Below are 21,793 nucleotides of genomic sequence, written 5' to 3' on the forward strand. Positions count from 1 at the left end.
TCTGGAACTGTATCTATTATATCTTTTTTTTTTAATGTTTCATCATTTTCCAGCTAAAAGGTTGCTATAATCAAGTGAACCTTTCTATTAGATAGGTATTTCTTAGCTTCCCGCCAGGTTTAACTGCTTGGCTATGGGTTATTATTCTTTGTACAGTACGGCATCCCTGAGGATTAATGAGCAAGGTGCATGATTATAGCAGAGCTGAGCGTGGGTTGCAGAAGGGGTTAGTGCCCAGGCTAATACATGCTTCAGTTGAACATGAAGACTTTCAAATGTTTAACATTTAACAGTTGAAAGATGAAAGGTTTCATCAAACTTCAAGTCTCCCAAAAATCCCCTTCATAAATAAATGTTTATCACAGAATAGGTATGTTACCCACCAGCCACAATTTAGTAATAAACATATTGAGTTTAAATATTTGTGAGTGAATCTCAAATCCCAATTCCTAAGGTATTTTGGATTAAATGTGGGGGTTTTCTTTTGTGGGGTTTTTTTTGGTTTTTTTAAAGATTTTATTTATTTGACAGAGACACACAGCAAGAGAGGGAACACAAGCAGGGGGAGTGGGAGAGGGAGAAGCAGGCTTCCCGCGGAACAGGGAGCCCGATGCGGGGCTCGATCCCAGGACCCTGGGATCATGACCTGAGCCAAAGGCAGATGCTTAACAACTGAGCCACCCAGGAGCCCCTGGATTAAATATTTTAAGAGTAGTTACCACACTATATTTGATCCATTCTAAGGCACACTTTTTTTGGTTAGTGACACATAAACTAATGTGTCTTACAATCGTTACATCTTAACTTCAAGGACGTAACAGTAGTTATACCTTTTGTACAAGATTCTATGCACAAGCATCTTAATTGAACCTCAGAATAATTGTAAAAGTAGAAATGGTATTTTCTCTGTTTTGCAAGTGAGGGAATTGAAACAGAACTGTCAGGGAACTTGTCTGAGGTCCTAAAAATAGAAATAGTAAGCATGCTCATCTTTTTATAGGCTTTATTATAGGTAAAGCACTTCAATCTACATGATCTTTTTTTTTTTTTTTTTCAGAATCAGGGTGATTATCCAAGCTTTGTGATACCAAGTCAAAAAGTTTTCCCTGTACCACGTTATCAGGATAAGCTACAGTGGAAACAAAAGCATCCATACTCAAAGGTACATTAATAATCAAGCCTCTTCATGGATTTTATATATACACATTGGACTTTGTCCTTATGACATAAAAAGCTTTCAGAGCAGTCTGTTGTAATCATGTGATTTGAAAGTTATGGTCATTATTGGAGCTTTACCATAAGCATCTTTAGTTATTTTAATAAGTATCCTTTCACAGTTCCTTCATCTGAGAGATTTTGGGCCAAAGTATAGTGTTTATCAGACTGATAATAATAATCACCTTCCATGTTGTACTCATCACCTAATGTTTATTATGCACCAACTGTGATCAATTTTTCAAATATGCATTAATTGGCATTACACTAAAGGATTGAACAGGAAAAGCTATCTAGCCTCATCTTTATTCACTTATCCTTGAAATAGTCTTGTCATGCTCCTCCCTGGAAAGAACTTAATGCTCTGTTCACCAGTAGTTATTGGGAGTTTGTGGCTTTTTATTTCTTACTACTTTTACTTTTATATATAAATTCTTCAGAACCTTCTTTCCTGTGTTTTGTTATATCACTTTTCTTGGCACAATTATAAATGTCATTATCTTACATTTTCTACTGTCTCTTCTTTGGGGACTCATGTACTGAAGTCACTTCTGAAGGTGTGTCCCTTCCTCCTTAATAGGAAGCCTCCAGGCCCCCAAAACTAGATGGGGATATTCATAAGGTGCGTGCTAGCTTATACTCAAGACAGAATCTTCCTTTCTGATATTCTTCCTACATGGTCTTAGAAGGAACGAACATGAGTTTGCAGTAGAACACTGCGGTTAAAAGCCAGGTGGGAAACCTCCCGGGAGCTGCCCCTCATCACATTCATTTGCCTCGTGGTGGAAGTCAGTGCCCTCCGTGTGGGTGTCTCTTATCGGTAGGGAAATGCCCCCGGAACCCAGAACTCCTGCCTGCGGTGGCTGAAGCCGGGGCTCCATGAGAGCACTCGGACCGGAGCGGGGCCTCTGCCGGGGCCGCCCTAGGCGGCAGCAACAAATTCATCCTCCACACTGCAGCCTGGATTTATTTTTCCTCTCACTTGTGTAGCAATCCTGGTTTCCATTTTCATATTTAGAAGGTAAGTTCAGTTGATGGACACTCTGGGTAATAAAAAGCTCTTTTAAAGTACGTGCACACGTACACACACGGGATCGAGAGCAGCACCGCCGGTGCCCACGGCTTTCACGGAGTACATTTGTAGAGCCCGGAGCTTAGTCCTGGATATGTTTATAGCACTTTAGCTCCGTTTGTGAGTTTGGAACCCTTCCAAAAAAGAAGAGAAAGACATATATTATTGTTTATAATCTGCTTTATTCCGCCAAACCTTAACTGAACAGACTTGTGGATTGCTGTTTAAATCCCTCAGTGCCTTTAACTACCGATACAGAAAGTGGTTAATGCGCATTCTAAACGAAGCTTGGCATCCACTCCAGGAAATCACTTTAATTGAGAAGCATTAAATGTTAAAATGATTCTAAAAAAATAATAAAGCCAGCGCACATATTGAGTATAAAAGTCCTGGCCCATCAGTAATATAGGTTCCTGGTTATCATTTCCCTCTAGCCTGGGTGAGCTTAAGCCGTGCAGTTGACAGGTGTCGAAAAAGTGACTTTCAATTCCCCAGGTCACTATCTGCAGGCAGCCGCCCATGAGCTGGCCATCAGGCAGGCAACCTTCAAGGGCTCCCACTTTAGAGGAGGGGAGGGAGCTGTCAACTTTATAGATGTTTGTTTTTCTGGAATAATAAGCTGGTCCCAGGTGACTAAAATATGAGATTGAACCCCAAAGTCCTTGCCTGGGCTTTCCATTGCTATGCTGAAGCCATCTGTTGAAACCTATTTACCATTTTAATGACCTTTTTAAAAAAACTGCTTATTTCCAGCTCTAAGTGTGTGCCAAGACCCCTTTTTTGGGTCTGTATTTTATCTTCCAGGAAGTTATTCCCAGCCTTTCCAAAATCCCCAAACCCCTCCCAGCCAACCCGAGATCCTGGTGCAGGGTTGGCAAGCAAATGAGAGAAAGACAAACCTTAAAAACAAAGACAGAACTTTCCCTAGCTCTAGACAGCTCAACCTCTGTCAGTCTTGAAAATTCCGGCCAGTTCAGTGGTCTGCCGAACAGCCTGAAGAACGAATAACTCACGTGGGCACCTTTTTCTCCTGGGAGCCCCCTCATGAAAGGAAGAACGTGTATCCTGTCAGGGGTGTCCTGTGCCTTGTACATTTAATTACAGACTAACATACCAGTTAATAGCATACCAAAGTCCAGTGTTTGTGCTCAGCGGGGGAGGTGGCCAAAGGAAAAATCACCAAAGGAAAGGGTTCTAAAGGAAGATCCCGAAATCACATTAGACAAAAATGAGAGAAGAAAATGAATGCAGAAGTCACCCAGGGACGAGTGTTGCATGCAAAAGCCCACACCCACTTTCTCCATAGGGATGCCACCCACTCTCCTCGGGCAGGAGTGCATCATCTAGAAGATTTCGGTTTAATAGTTTGGATGGCTTATTTTTATTACGTTTTAGAAATAGAATAAAAAAATTTCCCTTTTCCTACTGACTTGGCCCCATTTTAGAAACTTTGGGTTTTCTCTCCAGCGGCAGTGGCCGCTGCCTACTTCCCCAAGGCAGCACCACACGCACAGCCAAGCAAGCACGCCGCCCGAGCGCCTCCGCTCACCACCCTGTGCACAGGGCAGAGGGCATTATGAGGAACGCACCAGGAGTTCCAAATGACAAAGCTGGAATGGCATTCTTGTAGGGAGGTGTGGCAAAGGGACACAACACTTTGCCTTTTAGACTGTAAAGGACGGCCTTGAAACTATGCCTCAAATGGCAAATCTAAGGAAATACATTCAGAGAGGTTAAGGATCACCTCTCGTGATTTTACTTCTAGTTTGGCAAATCAGTTAAAATTTACAACACAATGATTAGCCTTTGAGCTCTTACTATCCTTTTCTGATTTTAGCTGAGTCGAATCCTAGGCCCAAGGAGAAAGAAAGAAAAGCAGTGAAAAACACTTGAGTGTTGAGCCTTCATTTGTCCTCCTGAGTTTCTGTCTTATTTTATTCTTTCCAGCCAGTGATTTCTTTCCTATATTCTTCTTTAAGCAGCTGTGTTTTTGAAAAGCCACTGTCAGAAAATCACACTGCTCAGGGGCTGGTTTCTAGTGACCAAGCCAAAAAAAAGGGGGGGGGGAGAGCGAGGCAGAGACAGATCAGATCCTCTGCTTCCTTTGTGAGCTGAGAACACATTTCGTAATTCCAGAAAGTTACTAGATTGGCATTGTGGAAATGGTCCTGTGATTGTCGGTCTGATATACTCCAAACGATTGCTAGCATCCTGAAAGCAAGAAGTCCACGTAGACAGGCTGGTGACAAGGGGTTTGAGGACGGAAGGCTCGAGACGCGGTGTGCAGTGCATACCCGAGCAGAATGCTCGGGCCCGACATTAGTGCCTCAGGAATACTCCGATGAGTAATTGAGGCGCAGCAGGGCCCTTCCTAGCCGCTTTGTGAATTTTCCTCTCAAGCACCCAAGGGACTGGGCTAGGGAAGGAAGCAGGTCCTCGTGTCCAGAACCTCCTGCCTTCCTCCACCAACACTCCCACTCCCACGTGGTGCTCTCATCTTCACCTGTCCTGGCCGCCTTTCTCGGCCTAACCAAGTATTTGCCAGAATTCCCTGTCCTGAGAGCAGAGATTCGGGTCTTCACTAAAAGACCTTCAAGCCCCCCAAGAATCTCGCTGGATGTCTGCCTGGGTGGTGGTGTCTTTCCTGTGTAACGGCATAGACCGTGGGGCACGGCACGCGTCCAGGGGTTAGGTAGAGTCAGGACAAGCTGGTGGCAGCACCGGACTGTGGACTCGGGGGTCCAGAGCGCAGCCCCCCTCCCTTGTACCCAAGCGAGCTGTTCTCGTGGGCGGTGCTCCTCACAGACTAGGATGACCGAGAAGCCAGCACTACACTGTCTAAGGAGTCTCAAGATATTTCACCAAGTGCTCCAGCATAGCGAGCAGCATAGCGAGCGTGATGAGTGAGTTTTCTCTGCCCGCTCTCCCTTGGCAGACTCCATCAGCACTGTCCAGTGGAACTCTCTGCAGCGACTGAAGTGCTCTGTGTCCGTGTGTCCAAATACAGTCGCTGCTAGCCACGTGTAGCTACCGAGCACTTGAAACAGAGCCGGCATGAGGAAGGAAACTTGCAGTTTTATTGAATATTAGTCAATTTAAATGTAAATAGCCACGTGTGACTAGTTGCTGCCGTATGGGACAGTGCACCTCTGGATCTTCTCTTCAAATAAAACCAGTCACTAATGGAAAAAGCACTCTAGTTTTTCCTAGATGGAAGGCCAGCTCTAAAGAGATGGGAGGACTTCAGTATTCTTTTAAATCTTTTTAAAAAATATTTTATTTATTTATTTGAGAGAGACAGAAATAGAGAGAGCATGAGCAGGAAGGAGAGGGAGAAGCAGACTCCCCGCAGAGCAGGATGCTCGACGCGGGGCTCGATTCTGGGACCCTGGGATCGTGACCTGAGCTGAAGGCAGACGCTTAACCCATTGAGCCACCCAGGCGCCCCTGGACTTTAATATTTTTTGATGAAAGAAGCAGTGTTGCTTTTTCCATTCCAGCTAACCTTCAGATCCTGCACATTAATAAAGCCTCTTGCAGAGAAGAAATCTGAATGAGGACTTTTCTACAAAAGCTCATCAAGGAGCCCTGATAATTCTGATGCGGTGTTTGTATCCCTCTGTCCACCTCTCGCCCAAATATAGATATTTGCACATACTTTAGGGAGAAAATGTTTAAGTGGGAAGGACTTTTAAAATGCAACAGGACAAACATTAAGATTATGTGGTCAGTGGGTTTTCTCTGCCCATCCCCTAAGCCTAGGAGCAGAGGATTGGGCCCCAGAAAATTGCTGTCAGAAAAACCAGAGCACTTCCTCCAATCGAACCTTTATTGAGCACTTCTGGTATTCATGGCTGTAAGTCGTTCTGGCATTCAGAGCTGTAGTTTGGGTTTCCTTCCGGTGGTAAAAGGACCCCACATCGCCTTAGCTTTTTGTCCTAATTATATCAAGAGAAAAAAACATCCAGAGAACCAAAATGAAAAGCAAGACACATCCGCTTCTAAAGAATTTCCATATTTATTTGACATAATTTTACCATACACATCTCATGCCAACACACAGGAACCATATACAAACAAACGCACCAGCTTCTGTGTTCCAAAGTCACATGGCAATAAATAAGGATGGGTGGGTTCTTTTTTTTTTCCTTCTTTTTTTTCTTTTTTTCTTTTTCCCCCAGGAAGTGAGACTTCATTTCTTTTTAACTGTACAAAGTTTACACTGCCAAGAGTGAGGGCAACCGTTCAGAGCCTGGGGGACCTGGGGCTTTGAGGTCTGAACGCAAGTTCAGAGCAGCTTCTGGGAGCCTGTAGCCCTGAACGCATGTAGGGAGGAGGTACAAATGATTCTTGCCTCTAGGTGGGCAGCAGACCAGAGCGGGGGTGTCCTTCTCTGTCTGCCTGTGCTCTGCCTCCCCAAGGAAAGGAATGCTTGGCACCCCTCCCAAACCTGCAGCCGCCTCCTCACCAGAGCTAGCAGCGAGAAACTGTGCTTTCCGTGGGGCCCTACCAAGCGGTGTGTGGGTGGGATGGCTTTGCCGTGCTCTCTCTTTTTGGCTCCAGTCACCATGTGAGCTCGGTTAGAGCAGCTGCTGCAGAAAGGGCCGACTGACCAAGTCCAAGAAAGAGAGAGCCAGTGATGTGCTTTTTTATTTAGCTTTCAGCATGCCCAGAGCCCGTCAGCAGCAGCCAATAAAACAAAACTCATTTCCGCTTAATTGAATTTTTCCTCATCTCACGGTTTCCAATTTTTAAAGTGCAGTGTTTAAAAATGAGCCTCCTCAGGCCTTCCAGCCCCTGCTGGCTGGGGAGGTCTGGTCATTATTTCGGAGGTTATAACCGAGTTGTCAGTCGGGGGGAGGGGGGGGCGCGCGGGGGGGGGGGTCACGTGGGAGCGTGGGGGCCTGGCGCGCGCCGGCAGAGGGCGCGTCTGCTCAGCGGAGGCCCGAGAGCCCCCTCTGCGAGGAGGCAGGTGTCTCCCAATAACCAGCTCAAGCCGCAGAGGCATCAGTGCCTTTTGTTCTACGGCCTTCTTACACTTTTTGCAACGGGAGCTTCATTATGAAGGTCTAATGGCCCCAGTGATCTTACTAGATTTCGTGTTTTACGCTGGCAAAAAAAACCAAAAAGACCGAGTTTTAAAGACACTCCAAAAGGCTTGCCTTAGGTCTTGTTCTCTTTCCCTGATGTTTCACTGTACTCGTTCACTGGAGTAATGTTGTGGGTACTTATATTATAGTCATAACTCCCAGATGGGGCAGGAAAGAGAAAGCACGATGGAGAGGAGTTGGCCTCGAGTTGCACACAAGTCCCTGCAAGGAGCCAGGCTCCCCAGCATGTGATTTACCCAGAGGCCCGGCTTAGCCCTTGGATTTGGTGTTTCCTCTATGCTTTTCTCACGTCTCGGCAAATGTAGATTCTTCCATAGCCGCTCAGGTCCCATTTTTGTTCATACCAATTACCCCTGGAAACCTGGGGGGCTGGGGGGATTTGTTTTTCTTTCTGTCTTTAATTTGCTCCTGGATTCCGAAGCCTCCTACCCTCAGGTCTACCAGCCAGGCGCTGCAGATAATGCCTGCTAGTTCTTTGCCTTCTTAGAGCCAAAGACAGATCCAAATATTGTGAATGCCCCTAGAAGTTCTCGCCTCATTTAAAAAATTCATCCATATCGATTTAGTAAGGAGGAAACCGCTCCCATGTAGCACCTTATAGCTCAGTAATAGGCTATTACTATAACATTAGAGTATCACCATAATGAGCACTAGAGGAGTGCCTTTAAGAAAACCTCAAGGGGATGTTCTGTTCTTCTCCCTCTCTGAGCCACAGAAGAGCCAGGGAATCGTCTTGGCATGCGGTGGCTCCCCGGTGGCCCTGGCCCGTCCATACGCTAACCTCACGTGCAAGGACACCCACTTCAAATCTGAGGCCTCAGGGGGCTGTACTTCTAAATGAGGCACCAGCGTTTGCTGCTTCCTGGGGAGGTGGCTGTCGGGAACTTTGTTCAGGCTCCCCTGGCTTTCTGGCCAGCGCTCTCACAAGGGCTCTTCAAGCCAGCCGCCCCCACCAAAACTCAAGAGGCTGCTCCCCCCCATCGACTGCGCCGCTCACTGAGGGCCGCAGGAGACTTGTGTTATTAGCGGGAGTGAGGACAGCTTCCCCGTCTCCCACCCCTGAATCGGGAGTGAGCATGAAGATGTCACATACAAAACCAAAAACAGGTCAACTTCAGTTGATCTTAAGAAACCAGTGCCACACAGAGAGGGGGCCTGTCTCTCTAGGGAGTCCACCCTCCCTGCACTGTACGCACCAGAGATGTGAGGTGCCGCTGAGGTCTCGTGAGTCACTAGGCCACAGTCAAGCCGAGATAGTGGTCTGCGTGGGACAGTTTGTCACTGGTCCCCAGCCCGACACCGTCTTTCTCCTGCATCCTGGGAGCAGCCTGCGGAGACTAGTGTGTGAAAGAAGCTGTCCTCCAAAAGGACAGATGGGTCTTCCTTTCCTTCCTATGGCTTCTCGTCTTGCATGTGTGTCCCCGCTCCCACTCCCGGTGTCCCCACTGTTGGGGAATTCCCAGGAGCAACCTGCCTAGGCGGGACACACCCCCACCCCACCCCTGGAGCCTGAAGAAGTCTATGTTTGTAGACTCTCCAAGCAAAAATCACAGTAGATGCAGCACACCAGACAATAAGGGGACAGTCCAAATTAAGCAGAGCAAACGGGGCCGGAAGGCTGAGCCCAGGAATTCACTGACTGCATATTTTAAAGAAGCTTGACTGACCTCCGTTTAGTCCTGGAAAGGAGTCTGCGGTGGATGCAGCAGCCAAAGTGGAGGTGTTTTATGTCTTCCTTTAGCCTGCCCACCACGCACCTGAATCCCGTGGTCCTCAAAAGGTGACGAAACATTCACAGAAGGAAGGGTCCCTAAGGTCTCTGGCCCTGTCACTTCATGTGAAAGAAAGACAATGCCTTCTTACCCTTTCCTACTCTCTTGTCTAAGAAAATGGAAGCCGGAAGAAGCCGGCCACCGTTTCCCAAGGGGACTGGACGGACGCCCACTTCGCTAACCCGCACGCAGTGTGCGCTGGAGAGCTTCCTGACAGACAGAGGTGCGGTGCATAAAGTAGGACCTGCGGCACCACTCACTCACTCACCCTGGCGCGTCCCCCCGTGGGGGGTCCGCAGACCGAGGGGCGGTTGGTGGGGGCAGCTTGTAGAGCAGGGGTCGGCCCTGCCCTTGCCTCGGGCCTCAGGCTGGGTGAGGGGCCAGAGCACACCCGCGCGCTGAGAGCCCTCACTGCCACTGGCTGGCGAGCTCGGCCTTCCTGAGCGCAGGCCTGGGGCACCTCGGGGCCTGGCCCGAGTCCAGCCAGCAGCCCAGAGAGACGCAGCCCAAGAACCACTTGGAACCCTTTGGGCGATCTTAGGGCTGCTCCCGAGTGATTCCTCCCAACCAAGCTGGGCCAAAAAGCATTGCTGGCTCTTGGAAGATACCAAAACTGTCCAAGTGAGTCAGCTACCACAGGAAAGCTCTCCTTTTGCAAGGTCTGGGGCGGGCGGGCTGCCGGTGGGATGGGCTCGCAAACTCATCTACACCAACTCCTGCAAAGCAGACTCAATACCGTTTCAGCCTGCGGGATGGGGAGCTCTGGGAGCACGTCTGCTGACACGGCTAAGCGGACCGCACGCTTAGAATCCACATGCGCCTGCGCTTGCGCTGATTGTCCTTCTGTTCTCTCCGTATTTTAGCTTGGATCACTTTGTAACCCACAGCCTGTCTTGTGGAATAAATGATACGAGCAAATTAAAAAGGCACAGTGTGCACCGAGGGGACTCGTCGGGCAGTCGCTGTGATGGTCCAGGGCCACTCAGCTCCAGCCTGAGTCACCTGCAAGGAAAACCACTTCTTGCCGTCAGGGATTCAGTGATAGGGATGGGATCTCTTTAAAACCAAAACTGACAAATATTATCTGGCTTGTACTTCTGGGCAGGGAAGAAGTCATATTTTTCACAGCAAAAAAAAAAAAAAAGAAGAAGAAGAAGAAGGAGGAGGAGAAGGGGACGTTTTCAATATCAAACGGTGGCCATCAAAGTTTTCACTGACATTTAATAAGTGACTTTTTATTTTCAAAATTAGAGTTCAATAGAGTGGTCCAGAAATCACTTTTATTATACTCAAGGGCCAGGATGCCTCTACCTCAGGAATCTCAGTTCTGGTGGAGAGAAGTGGTTCGGGAGGCATCTCAGGAGACACACCAGTCGGAGCAGAGTTCCCAAAGGCCAAGGTGGCCTGACGGTCACCTCGTGCTGCCAAGCACCGAGCAGCCAAAGCCTGGAAGCAGGGCGGGGGTAGGAAGCCACCAAGCAGCACCCTAGCGCTCTAGGCTCTGCACCCCTGTGCTGTGTCCTGAGAGGAGGCTGCCTTCCCGCTACTTCCCCAGGGTAACAGGGCCCTAGTGTGGTCTGGTCTCTCACCCACCTAGGGATCAGCGGAGGACTTCCATTGAAAATAATGGAAATTCACATTGGTGCACTTTTGATCCTTAAAAGGCAAGTCTCTTTTGATCCTTGAAGATATTCTCTCAAGCCAGGACGGGTAGGGTGGGGAGGAGAGATGTTTAAAAAGGAGGATGATCCATTTCATCGAGCCAAGAGGCTGGGCTCGTTGGGAAGTCAGGATAGCCTACACTGCTTCCTGTGGAGATGTCAGAGGTGGGTCCCCCAGCCATGGCTCTCAGCGTCTGGCTCACTCCCTGCCCTGCATGCCCAATGATGCCCAAATTACTGTCCACCGTGTAATCCAGCCCATTGAGCAAAGGAGCGTGGGATGGCAGGGACGATATGGAGGAGGGAGACTGGGGGATTCCATAGGGGCTCCCATCCCTCAAGTCCTGATAGGATTGTCCTGTCCCGTCCATGGAGAAGCTCCCATTCATTAACTGTCCGCCTGAAACGTCCCCCACGTTGCCATAAATCCTATTGGTGTGGCCAAGTTCTGAGAGAATTTGATCCTCTGTGGACAAAAGAACGGAGATTTATTGTCAGCGGCCAGGACTCCAGTGGTCCCTGTTCTTCACAACCTAGGAATACACATGACCGAGAAAGACGCCCAAGGATGGCAGACGCCTCACTGCCATGCATGGGTCAGACGCCAACACTCAACCTGGCAGCCAGAGACTGACCCGAATCGAGGGGAAACACAGAAGAAACACCTGCAGAGCCTGAAGGCAGATCCCAGAAGGCTGGACAAATGTCTGCTGAGTTTGTTGGTCCCATGTGGCTCACGGACTAAGATGGCTACACTAAAGAATATGAATGCCTGAGGTTTGTGGGTCATACATTATCAGCCTCACAAACGGAAACTACGTGCTGACAAGATTTAATCTGAAAGCTTTCAGGCTGAGAAAAGTGCTTGGTTTCCGTTGGTTGGGAAAGAAGCAGGCCCATGTGGTAAGGGTAGCTGAGGGCCACTCTTAGGCATGTATACAAAATCCTTCTGGTCTACCTGGAAAAGCGGTTCAATGTCAAAGGACTCAGTTTCTCTATCAAATAAGCTCTTCGCTGGGGACAAAGTATTGACTTGATTAAGGCAAATGGACCTTCTTGTTTCTTGAAGAATTTCATTAAGGGTTTCTAATGCATCCTGTGCTACCCAGAAGAATCCATCTCTCCAACAGAGGCGAGTGGTTTTAGTCTTAAGAAATAAGGAGTTCTGTAATTACCCAGAGAGACCCATGACGTGTCAACCTGGGGACCCACCTGCACCCAACAGAAAAGAGCTACAAAGCAAGATGTAATGATCCTGCATGTTCCAGATGTTGATTTTGGCAGCTCAGATCAGATTAAATGGCTTTCCTAACTCCACCAACAGGACTGGAAGGTGAGCATAGGCTCTTGAACCCTTCCCAGGCCCCACAGGACAGATCTCCCAAGTGAGCGACAGTCCTCTGAGGGCATCGTGCTCTGGCTGGCAGCAGGTTCCATCCTCTGCCCCACGAACTTCCTTCTCTATTCCCACCCTGGGCCTGTGCATCAGCTCCCATCAAGCCTCCCCAGACTAGACTTCAACACCCATTCCTTCTGACAACCTGCCCTAAGCCTGCCCCCCACCACTCCACCCTGAAAATGAAAAGGGGGAAGGAGATCTCATGCTCTTTAAAGGAGGCAGAACGATGAAGCCTCAGCTCCACTGGAAAATGGCCATTATTTGGCCTTTCGCTCACACCTGTCATTCCATATGACCCTCTGTGGGCTGGGGGGGGGGGGGGCACGCTCCCTGTGGGGACAGTCATGACTTCCAAGCGTAAAACTGTGCTGAATTTCACCCAAACACATCCACAGTCAGTTGTGTTCATCGAACCCCACAACAACACTGAGATGGGCGAGGATGTAGTTATTCCCCATTTACAGATGTGGAAACTGAGGCTCAAGAAAAGTGAATCCATCTGAGAGAGCCCCAACCGGCAACCAGATTTCTGAGGCCCCCCCACCCACCCACTCACTACTCTTTCTATCCACCCACAACAGAGGACCTTCCATAGCTGAGGCCTCAGTCACTGAGAATAGTTATGGCTATTTGCAAACAACCTCGGGATCCCAAACATGCAGTGGTTCGCCATTTTGCTGGTGCACAGATTCGAATGTAGCGCATGCTGCAAAGCTTCTGCGCAGGGGACAGGATGAAGTGAGCAGTAGGAGAGGGGATTTCAGAAGTGAGGCCTGTCCCCATCCCGCATGCACTCACAGTATTGCTTTCCCAGGGCAAAGGGCCTCCTGAGCACGACCACCCCACCACCAGGAGAGGAGGAAGTGGTTACTCCAGGGGATCCCGGGAGGGAGGCCAGGGCCCCTGCAAAGGAGGGGAATGCAGGAGAGGGGCCGAGGGCAGGGGCCGAGACACACAGCTGTCTGTTCCCAGCTGCATGGGCCGGTGAGAGAGCCCCAGTCAGCAGGAAAGGAGGGGAGGCCTCGGGGCCCACGGGCCTGGGGAACCCAGCTTCCACACTGTAGCAGCAGAACTCTCTTGTTTCCTACTCTTTGTCCCGTCTCAAAGGGCCACTGCCACCCCCCACCCTTCACTGCAAGTCGCCGGGAAGAGCCTGGCTTCGGGAGGCGGTTGTCAAGGCCTCAAGAAAGATCCCCCCTGCGTGTCAAGAATCACTGTTTCCCAGGGGCCTTTCCTAAGGCCTCGGCCTCGCCCCTCCAGCCCTGCTCACCTCGGAAGCTCAGCTCACTGTCACTAACCCCACAGTCCTCTGCAGAGCTCTCCTTCTCCTGCTTGCCGCCGCCCCGGCTCCGCTTGACGCTCTTATAGAATCCCCAGCGATGCCGCCCCGCGTCCTTCTTCAGGCGCTTCTCCTTGGCCCTTCGGTTCTGAAACCAGACCTGCCACACAAGCAGAAGGGACGCGCTCAGCGGGTGTCCACCGCAAACCCAAGGCCCCCGGGGTCCCCAGGACAGGTGGCTGGAAACAGGCCCTGAAGCGTCGGTCGAGCTCGGGGCCGGAGCACGGTGGGCCCCCTCTGCCTCCGTCTCTGCCTCGTCTCCGCTTCCACAAGCTTCCCCGGGTCCCGCCCGGAGCCCAGCTCCCCCCGGCGCTCCCTGAGCCTCCGTCCTGTAGAGCGAGAGGGCACAGAGCCGCACCCTGGCCCAGGCCACCCCGACGGCGGAGGAGGCCCGGGGCCCGGGGCCTCACCTGCACGACCCTCATGTCCAGGCCGGTCTCCGAGGAGAGCTGCTCCCTCACGTGCCGGGCAGGCTTGGGGGAGTTCTTGTAGGCGTTCTTTAACGTCTCCAGCTGCTTCGCTGTAATGGTGGTTCTGGGCCGCTTGGCTCCGGCCTCGGAGTCATCTGCAGTGAAGACCCCTCCTTACTGGGGTCTGCCTGCCCAAAGCCGCTGGGGCGCATGCCCTGCCTCCTCTCCTCATTGCCCACCGTGGGCAGAGCCGTGGGAAGGAATGGGAACCACCCCCACGGAGCCCACTCCTCACCACAGGCCTTCCCGAGTGACGGAAAAGCGAGGACAACAGTCCCTCCCTCAGCTCCCCGCCCGTCCCCGTCCCCTGCCAGCCCAGCCACATGGGCTCCCACCAGACTGAAGGTGCACAGTTCCACGTGCCTCCCGGAAACGGCGAACACTCTGGCCCTGTGAACCAGCAGCTGGGCTGGGAAGGCCCACGAGCCCGGGTGAAGGACGTGTGTGTGCTGGGCTGCCCCCGACACCTCGGCCCCTCCTCCCCTCGGGAGCCTCCCGTTTCCCAGGTCCCTTGCGGTGGCCTTGCTGAGCTCAGCAGGGGTAACCAGCACGTTCACTAGCCATCTAAGCAGTGTCCACCGATTACGGGTCAGAACCCACTAGTGGGTTGTCCTGTCAATTGAGTGGATCAAAAACTTTGGGGGGGAATATGATGCGTGGGATGGGATGGGATAGATGAGGGCAAGTATGGTTTCACAGGACTTGCTTAAGTGTTCACGGTATGAATACATGTGTGCTGAGTTGAAAATGAGTTTCTCACTCGGGGTCATAGTCAAAATTTTTTGAAAACCACCGGTCTGAAGAGTGTTCAGGACAACACACCGACCGATCCACAGTCTTCAGTGGATTCTGAGCAGATAAGCCTGGCGTTCCGGTAGTCAGAGGCTGATTTGTTCAGTCTGGTACAGAGGCGCCTGGGCGCATGTGGGAGCACACAGCCAAGAGCGGACGGTGCCTCTCCTCTCCTGGCACTAGACGCTAGACCTCTGCCCGTTCTCCGCAGGGCACCCCCGAGTCCACACACCGCCACGGCGTCCCTGGCTCTCTGGGCCTTCTGTGTTCCTTTCCCTGGGTCCTCTAAAATGTCCCTGCTACATTCCTACCTTCCTTTCCTTTCAAGAAAACCCTCTCTTAGGATCAATGATGGCCAACATTTGCTAAGCACCTACGATGTGCCTGGTGTGATCTGAGAACTTGATGTGCAAACAATCCTCACAACAATTCTGAAAAGTGTTTCTTGCCGCTGGAAGACTTGGGTTCAACTTTCTTGCTGAGTGAGGGAGTGACGTGGGCAAGTCCCCTCCCCGCTCTGAAGCCCGGGGCACCAGCGCCTGCCCTGAGTCGGGTGGCACGCTGGCCCGAGTCTGCACGGCAGTCATGCACACGGCGGAGGGAGGATCAAGTCCCCAGTCCTGTCTCCTTGGGCTGTTTTCTGCTCTGGCGGAGACGGAGGAAAACCTCCAAAGTTCTTTAATTCTGTCATAAGTAATCCATCCCTTCTGCCCCCATTTATAGAGACAACAGCAGGACAGCATTTGATGCCAATATGAAATAGTGCACTTTTAAAACATCTCTACAGTCTTTAGATCTAAAATTTGAAATAATGAAACCAGCAAAATAATGTAATTCATCAAGAATTGTCTAATTTTTAAATAGGCCGGCCTAGTGATTTAGCAGCTGTTTTCACCGTGGCCACTGGGATCTACCCGTCATCCTGGGTTGGTGGCCCATGGGTTCAGAACTGCCGTCTACGTGCACAGGACTTTCTCCTTGCGATTATGGGGACTATCATGCTGTTATTTTAACATCACTGTTATTATAATTTAAAATCTTTTTTATATCCTATAACCATGTCATCCAAGTATTCATTAAGTAGTGATAGCAGTGCTCGTGCTGAAAAATGTACCCAAAAATCAATAACTTTGGTACGGAAGTTAAATGTGATAAAACGCTATGAAGAAGGCCAAGCAAGACCATGATATCCTAGGCTGTTAATTTAGGAGAGAGCATTCTGCAAGGTATTAGAGATAGTGCTGAGAAAATAAAAAGTAGCATTAAGGCAAAGATACACTTCACCGGTTATGGATTTATGTGCTTCCAGAATACACCCCCCCCCTCCTACTTCTTACATTAATTCCTATGGGAAAATTAGTCTTAAAATATGTTGGTTTTGAATTATGCAGGGTCTCCTAGCACTTGTCCCTGGCATAAAATGCAACCTCATTATATTGAAAATGCAAATATCCAGGAAGATGTAACAAATGAACAAAATCATTCACAGAAAGATACAAATAGCTGATATTAGGTCCTTTGTGTAGCACAAGAGGAGGGAACTGTAAGCCTGAAAGGGGGTTTGGATCAGCAAAGAGGAATTAAAACATAAAAAGAACCAAATGTCCCAAAGCAGACCAAGTCCCCTGCTGCGCTCAGGGTCACCCGGATTTCACAGGATGGAGTGGCCTCTGCACGGACAGCCAGAGGCAGTAGGAAGGCATCAGGAATACTGGGTAACCTTCGGTTACTTGAAAACCTAAAGCAGATCTCACCCCCTGTTGACATTCCTCTTCCTCGTGGCTCTCACCCTCATTCAGCATCCCATTCCACAGGCGCCATCCTATGAAAACCTCAGGAAACAGCCCTGTGTGGCAGGTGCTATTACCCGCCCCCCCATACACAGCTGAGAAGCCAAGGCTCAACCAAGGGGGCCCCCAAGTTAGTGACTGAGCAGAGATGTCCACCAGCCTCTGATGCCAAATCCAGTGTCCTCCAGAGGTCTGGTGTGGCACAAACAATCCTTGATAAAGGTGTTGGCTTCACTGTCATTCTTGCCTCCCCAGCTAGGCTCCCCCTCCTCGTGAACCATCCCCAGCAGAGGTGGATGCCAGGCCATGAATGCTCAGGGTCTAAACAAGGCCTCTGATGAGGGGAAGCAGCCGGTGGCCTGGAGGGAGGTCACGCATTCCTGGTATCTCTGGGGAAGGGCTTCAGAGTTCCAAAGGCAGCTTGGGATCTCTGAGTCCATCTGCTTTGATGGTTTATCCCCGACAAGATGCCCTAATCTTCTCGGACATCATAATTGACTCCAAAGCAGCAACATCGGGGGGGTTTTAAGGAACCCGAATAGATGAATACATTAAGGCAAAGAGCCCAGGAATAGGCTTGCTGAGGCCCGGGAAAGAGGAGAAAGGGGACTTGAAGGCCAGTCCATCCCGAAAGGCCAGCACTGTGGGGGTTCTGGGAGAAGAGAGTGGAAGCCTCTGACTCAGGCGCCCAGGAAAGATCTAGAAGGAGATGCATGAAATTGTTGTTGCTTTTTTTTTCCATCAAGCCCAGAGCTGTTGAGAGCTGCTTTTTGCAGTAACACCCTGAGTTGATAAAAATTCTAGTCAAAGGCAAATGACCTTGATGTTTTGTGAGTTTGTGCATCTGAGATTCCCAGGTGGAATTTGGCCAAGTGCCAAATCTGGAGCCAGGGTGAAGGGCGCAGCGCCTGGGGGCACAGCTGTGAGTGAGGAGCAGAGGTGGGGCTCCAGGGAAGGGAGAGGGAGCTTGGCCTTCCTGGGGGGTCGAGGCCCTGGAAAGGCCCTGGGCTGCTCGGGAATATGGCACTGGAGGGGAGAGCAGCTAACCCTGCGGCCTGACATCAGCGTCAGCCTTGTAGAGGTCTCCACCGCTGACCGTGGACAATAGGCCTGGGGGGCTGGGGTAGGGCAGGGTGGGCGGGAGGTCCTATGGCTGACTGGAGTCTTTCGGAGCGTGAAGACTGGTTCCTGCATCAGGGACCCTGGGAGACGCAAGGGGTCCTCACCTCACAAGGAAGGGGGAAGGCCCTGCCCTCGACAAGCCTGTAGTCTGACAGGGGAAACAGAACGCAGTTAGCTAAGTATGAGCCGACGGAGGCCACACTCCTGCTCTCCCCGACGGAAGCCTTTGAGGTGTGGGGGCACCAAGGTACGTGTGCACCCCAGTACACAAGACTGGTGAGCAACCCCCAGGGTCCAAGGTGGACAGAGCCCCCTCCCAGCCCCCTCCCAGGTGAGGAGCCACCGGTAGGAAGAGCACAAGGTCCCGGCTGTTGTTCAGCTTCCGACCAGCATTGGGGCCGGGCCTGCTCACCACCCGACACCCGACTGAGGCTGCAGCGAAGCCAGCCCGGGCTCAGGGATGGGGGGTGACGTGAACTGTCCCACAGGTGTCTGGGGACGCTTCTCAGAGCAGGCAGGGTGTGAGCAGGGCTCCGAGGGAAGGGCTCCGAGGAAGGGCTCGGCCCAGACAGAGGTCCGCAGCAGGCGGCGTGAGGGTCGGCTTGGCTTACCGTTCTGCTTGGCCGTCTCGTAGTCCTCCTTGCACACCAGCCGCCCGTCCTCCATGAGGTAGAACTCGTCCCCCGTGGCCAGCTGCCGGTTGCAGATGATGCAGGCGAAGCAGTGCAGGTGGTAGACGAAGTCCTGCGCCTTACGCACCACCTGGGTCGGGGGGATGCCCTGCTGGCAGGCCGTGCATTTTGTGCCGAAGCGTCTGTCAGGGCAGCACGAAGGGGTTAGAGCATAGTGGGGGGGGGCTGGCTGTCCCCCCACGTCGCATCATATCAGCCCCTCTCCCACCCACCACTCCAGGCTGTCCATGGGCATCGATGCCCGCGGCCCCCCACCCCCTGGTCTCCGGCTAGCCGCCCCGCTTTGTGCCCCGGGCTCTTGAACCGCCAAATGAAGAGGCTGGAGCAGAGCGAGTCTCCAGTGCCTCTTCTGAGGCTGACACACCAGGGCTCCCACCTGCCCGATCAGTACGCCCTGAGGCCCCTCTGAGCAGGCGGCTTCAGCCTCCGCACCCTGGTCTTCAGCTTTCCGGTGAGGCCTCGAGGACCAGCCCCGCTGGGCAACTGCGTGTGTTCACGGGCATCCAGCAAACGCTTCTTCACGTGCTCCCACGAGAGGAGCCAGGAGACCCCACATGCCAGTGTCCACAGTGCCGTTCTGGAGAAACCTGGCTTTGGCAACAAGAGCAGGGCTCTCCCAAAGGCTTCTCTCTCCCGCCTCTCCCCTTCGTCCGGCACACCCCAAAGCCCTCCAAGCCAGCTTCCATCCCCTTCCCATGCACAGCCCCTGAGATGTGCTGGTCTGAGGTGAGCCCAGGAATCTGCATTTTCACACCCCGGCACCGTTCCGGGCAAGGAGTCTGCAGACCTCAGATGCAGACCAAAGACGTTGCTTTGGCCCTCTCCCTGGTCTACATCTTTCTGGACCAGCACTGAGGCAGGAGGAAGGTGCCTGCCACCACCCTGGGCGCAGGGTGGGAAGTGGGGAGAAGGAGACCCACTGAAAATAGAGTCTAATGGGGTCATTGAAGCCCCTTCCCCATGCCGTCCATAGACACAGAGCCACACGGATGGTCATAGAGATCAGAGGGGAATTAGGGGCCAGTGTAGACAGGGGTGATGAAGGGGGTGCTCCACGGCAGGTGAGCCTTGCCTGCTTCCGGAGGGAGGTGGGAGGGGTTGGAGAGGCAGGGGCAGAGTTTAAAACAGCAATCAACCTAATTATTCATGACATTTCACACAGCAGAACTTTATCTTCTTCAGGATGAAAGACTTCGCCTAATGGATCTGGGGAAGGTTTGATTTTAATGGTCCTTTTAACTAATGCTTATAGGCAGCCTGATTTCCCCTGAAAGGACAGTACATATTTCATCCACATTAATACCAAATAAATTAATTACGGTCGTGGCTATCATGATGAATCCCAGATTAATGCAGAATGATGGGTCTCTTATGCAGTAATGATACCTGCTGGGGGGCACCAGGGGCCTGGAGCAGGCACGGCCAGCTGCTGTTTCGGAAGCTCCCCGCCCAGCCACACGGTGTCGCAGAGAGAGGAGTGGGGGGGCTCTAAGTCTAGAAGTGTGGCCCAGGGGACTGCTCTTCTGAGACGAGGTCTAAGAAGGGTGTTGGGGTGGGAGGGGCTGGGGCTCTGGCTCGGAAGGACCGCAGACCTGGTGTGGCGAGGAGGGTGGGGGGCGCAGAAGCAGGCCTCCAGAGCAGGTGTTCTCCAGCCCACGGCTCAGGATGGACTCTGCAAACTACCCCCGAGTCATTCAGAAGTGTGCGTCATCAGATTTTCCAAAGGGGTACGGGACCCAGAAATGGAGAGTTAACATTTGTTGAATGAATAAATCAGCTAATAAAGAACCACACTTTATAGAGGATGTACGTGGAGAGTATACTGTCTGTTCTAGAAAGTTCTACACCTCCCAGAACACAGGTGAAACCGGGCTTCTTCCACAGCTGCTGTCCAACCAGGTCACCCATGTTAAAGAGGAAGGCAGGCAGGCACCCAGTTCTATCCTCTGTGAGTGGGTGCGTGTGTGTGTTTGAGGGACAAAGAGAAAGGAAGCCTGTGTGTATATGTTGTACTAGAGTGTGTTTTCAAAATGCCTGCAGTTTGTAGATCCTCTCCAAGCCAGTTCACAAAGCAGGTGTTAAAAACGAAACCATGCCTTCAGCATGCTCCCTGCAAACCCTCTCCCATAAAACACCAAAAGTCCAATGTCCACATCCTTTGCTGCAGATGCTGGAGCCAAAACAGCTCCAGAGAAGAATGAGGGTTTTCCAAAAAGAAGTCTGATCTCGTCGAGGGGAAGAGGGCTGAGGGGAGGCTCCGGAGCAGAGTGAGCACCCCAACCCCAGGGAAAGGACCACTTTTCTCTCCCCACAAAGAAGCAGACCATGGCTTTCAGTAACCAGAAACCCAGTTGACACCAGAGCCCCAGACACATGAAAGATAATGGGGGTATAAATTTAATCTACATACCGACAGTGATTCATGTGTAAGGGGGGCAAGTGCACAAGAAAAATGAAAAATAAATGGACTTTCCCACCAGCATTTTTTAGCAATTGAAGCAATTTTCCTCATTGTGGGATTTATACTGATAGTAAGTGCAAGTTGCTCCTTACTACCTTTCTCCCCTGGAGCACAGCCAGCGGGACTCTCGATGAGGGGGCTGTGCTTACCCCCTTGACCCACAGGGCTCCCCCAGCTCGGCCCCGCCCCGAGGGGCACCCCTGCAACCCACTGGTCAGAGCCGGTGGCCCCGGAATAAGGCGCCCCTGTTGGGGATGTGCACCCTATGAAGACACTGTCCCAGGGCTTCCAGAACTTAGACCAGCCCAAGTCACAGAGGAGACGGCCGTGCCTGGACGGCTAGATGGCTCGTTCTGTGACAGGCAGTAACGAGACGGCCATAGTTCAAATTCCCTGGGCCAACACAAGGTCAAACGGTGAACTTGGCCTCTGCACAGAGAGGCAACGTCTCAGCAACCTGACCATATCTGAAGGATGCTGGGGTGGGGCAGAGCTGGACACCAGCCAAGGAAGAGCCTCTGAGGGATTTTCCAGGTAGCACCCCCTTCTTCCTATCCCCGGGCACCTACTGTGTGCAGGGCCCAGCTCTCTTGGTGCCACTGCACTGCCTTGCTCGCCATCAGGACAGTCTCTCTGGCCAGCCCAGCCTGGCCAGGCCTCCAGGGACAGCCGGTCTCCCCAGGGAAGGCAGCTGGAGCTGATCCAAATGACAAAGAAAATGCAAGGAAGGACTTGCTAACGGCCCTCAGCACTTTCTTCCACAGACCAGCATCACTGGAAATTCTCTTATCCCTGCCCTGCATGTAGTAGGCAAGCACCGATGGGCCACTGAGTGAGGGAAGGAGAGAATGCAGGAAGTGCTCCTTAAAACCTGGGTCTCAACAGTCACGGAGGGAC

The 21,793-nt window shown here is 51.6% G+C and overlaps 1 protein-coding gene across 1 annotated transcript in view; it reads right to left on the minus strand.

Annotated features, from left to right (window-relative positions):
- Positions 1 to 10,030: 10,030 nt before the first annotated feature.
- The window catches only part of LHX4 (LIM homeobox 4), a 26,398-nt gene continuing 14,635 nt past the window's right edge, over positions 10,031 to 21,793 (minus strand). Inside the window, exons 2-5 of the mRNA XM_081823200.1 lie at positions 18,355 to 18,557; positions 13,980 to 14,134; positions 13,501 to 13,669; positions 10,031 to 11,297 (exon numbers count right to left, since the gene is read on the minus strand). Coding sequence (XP_081679326.1) covers positions 10,903 to 11,297; positions 13,501 to 13,669; positions 13,980 to 14,134; positions 18,355 to 18,557 — 922 coding nt within the window. The 3' untranslated portion in view covers positions 10,031 to 10,902. The remainder of the gene's footprint in view (positions 11,298 to 13,500; positions 13,670 to 13,979; positions 14,135 to 18,354; positions 18,558 to 21,793) is intronic.

This window comes from Leptonychotes weddellii, chromosome 6, assembly GCF_054177405.1.
Source record: "Leptonychotes weddellii isolate Sample4059 chromosome 6, ASM5417740v2, whole genome shotgun sequence".
Lineage (NCBI taxonomy): Eukaryota > Metazoa > Chordata > Mammalia > Carnivora > Phocidae > Leptonychotes > Leptonychotes weddellii.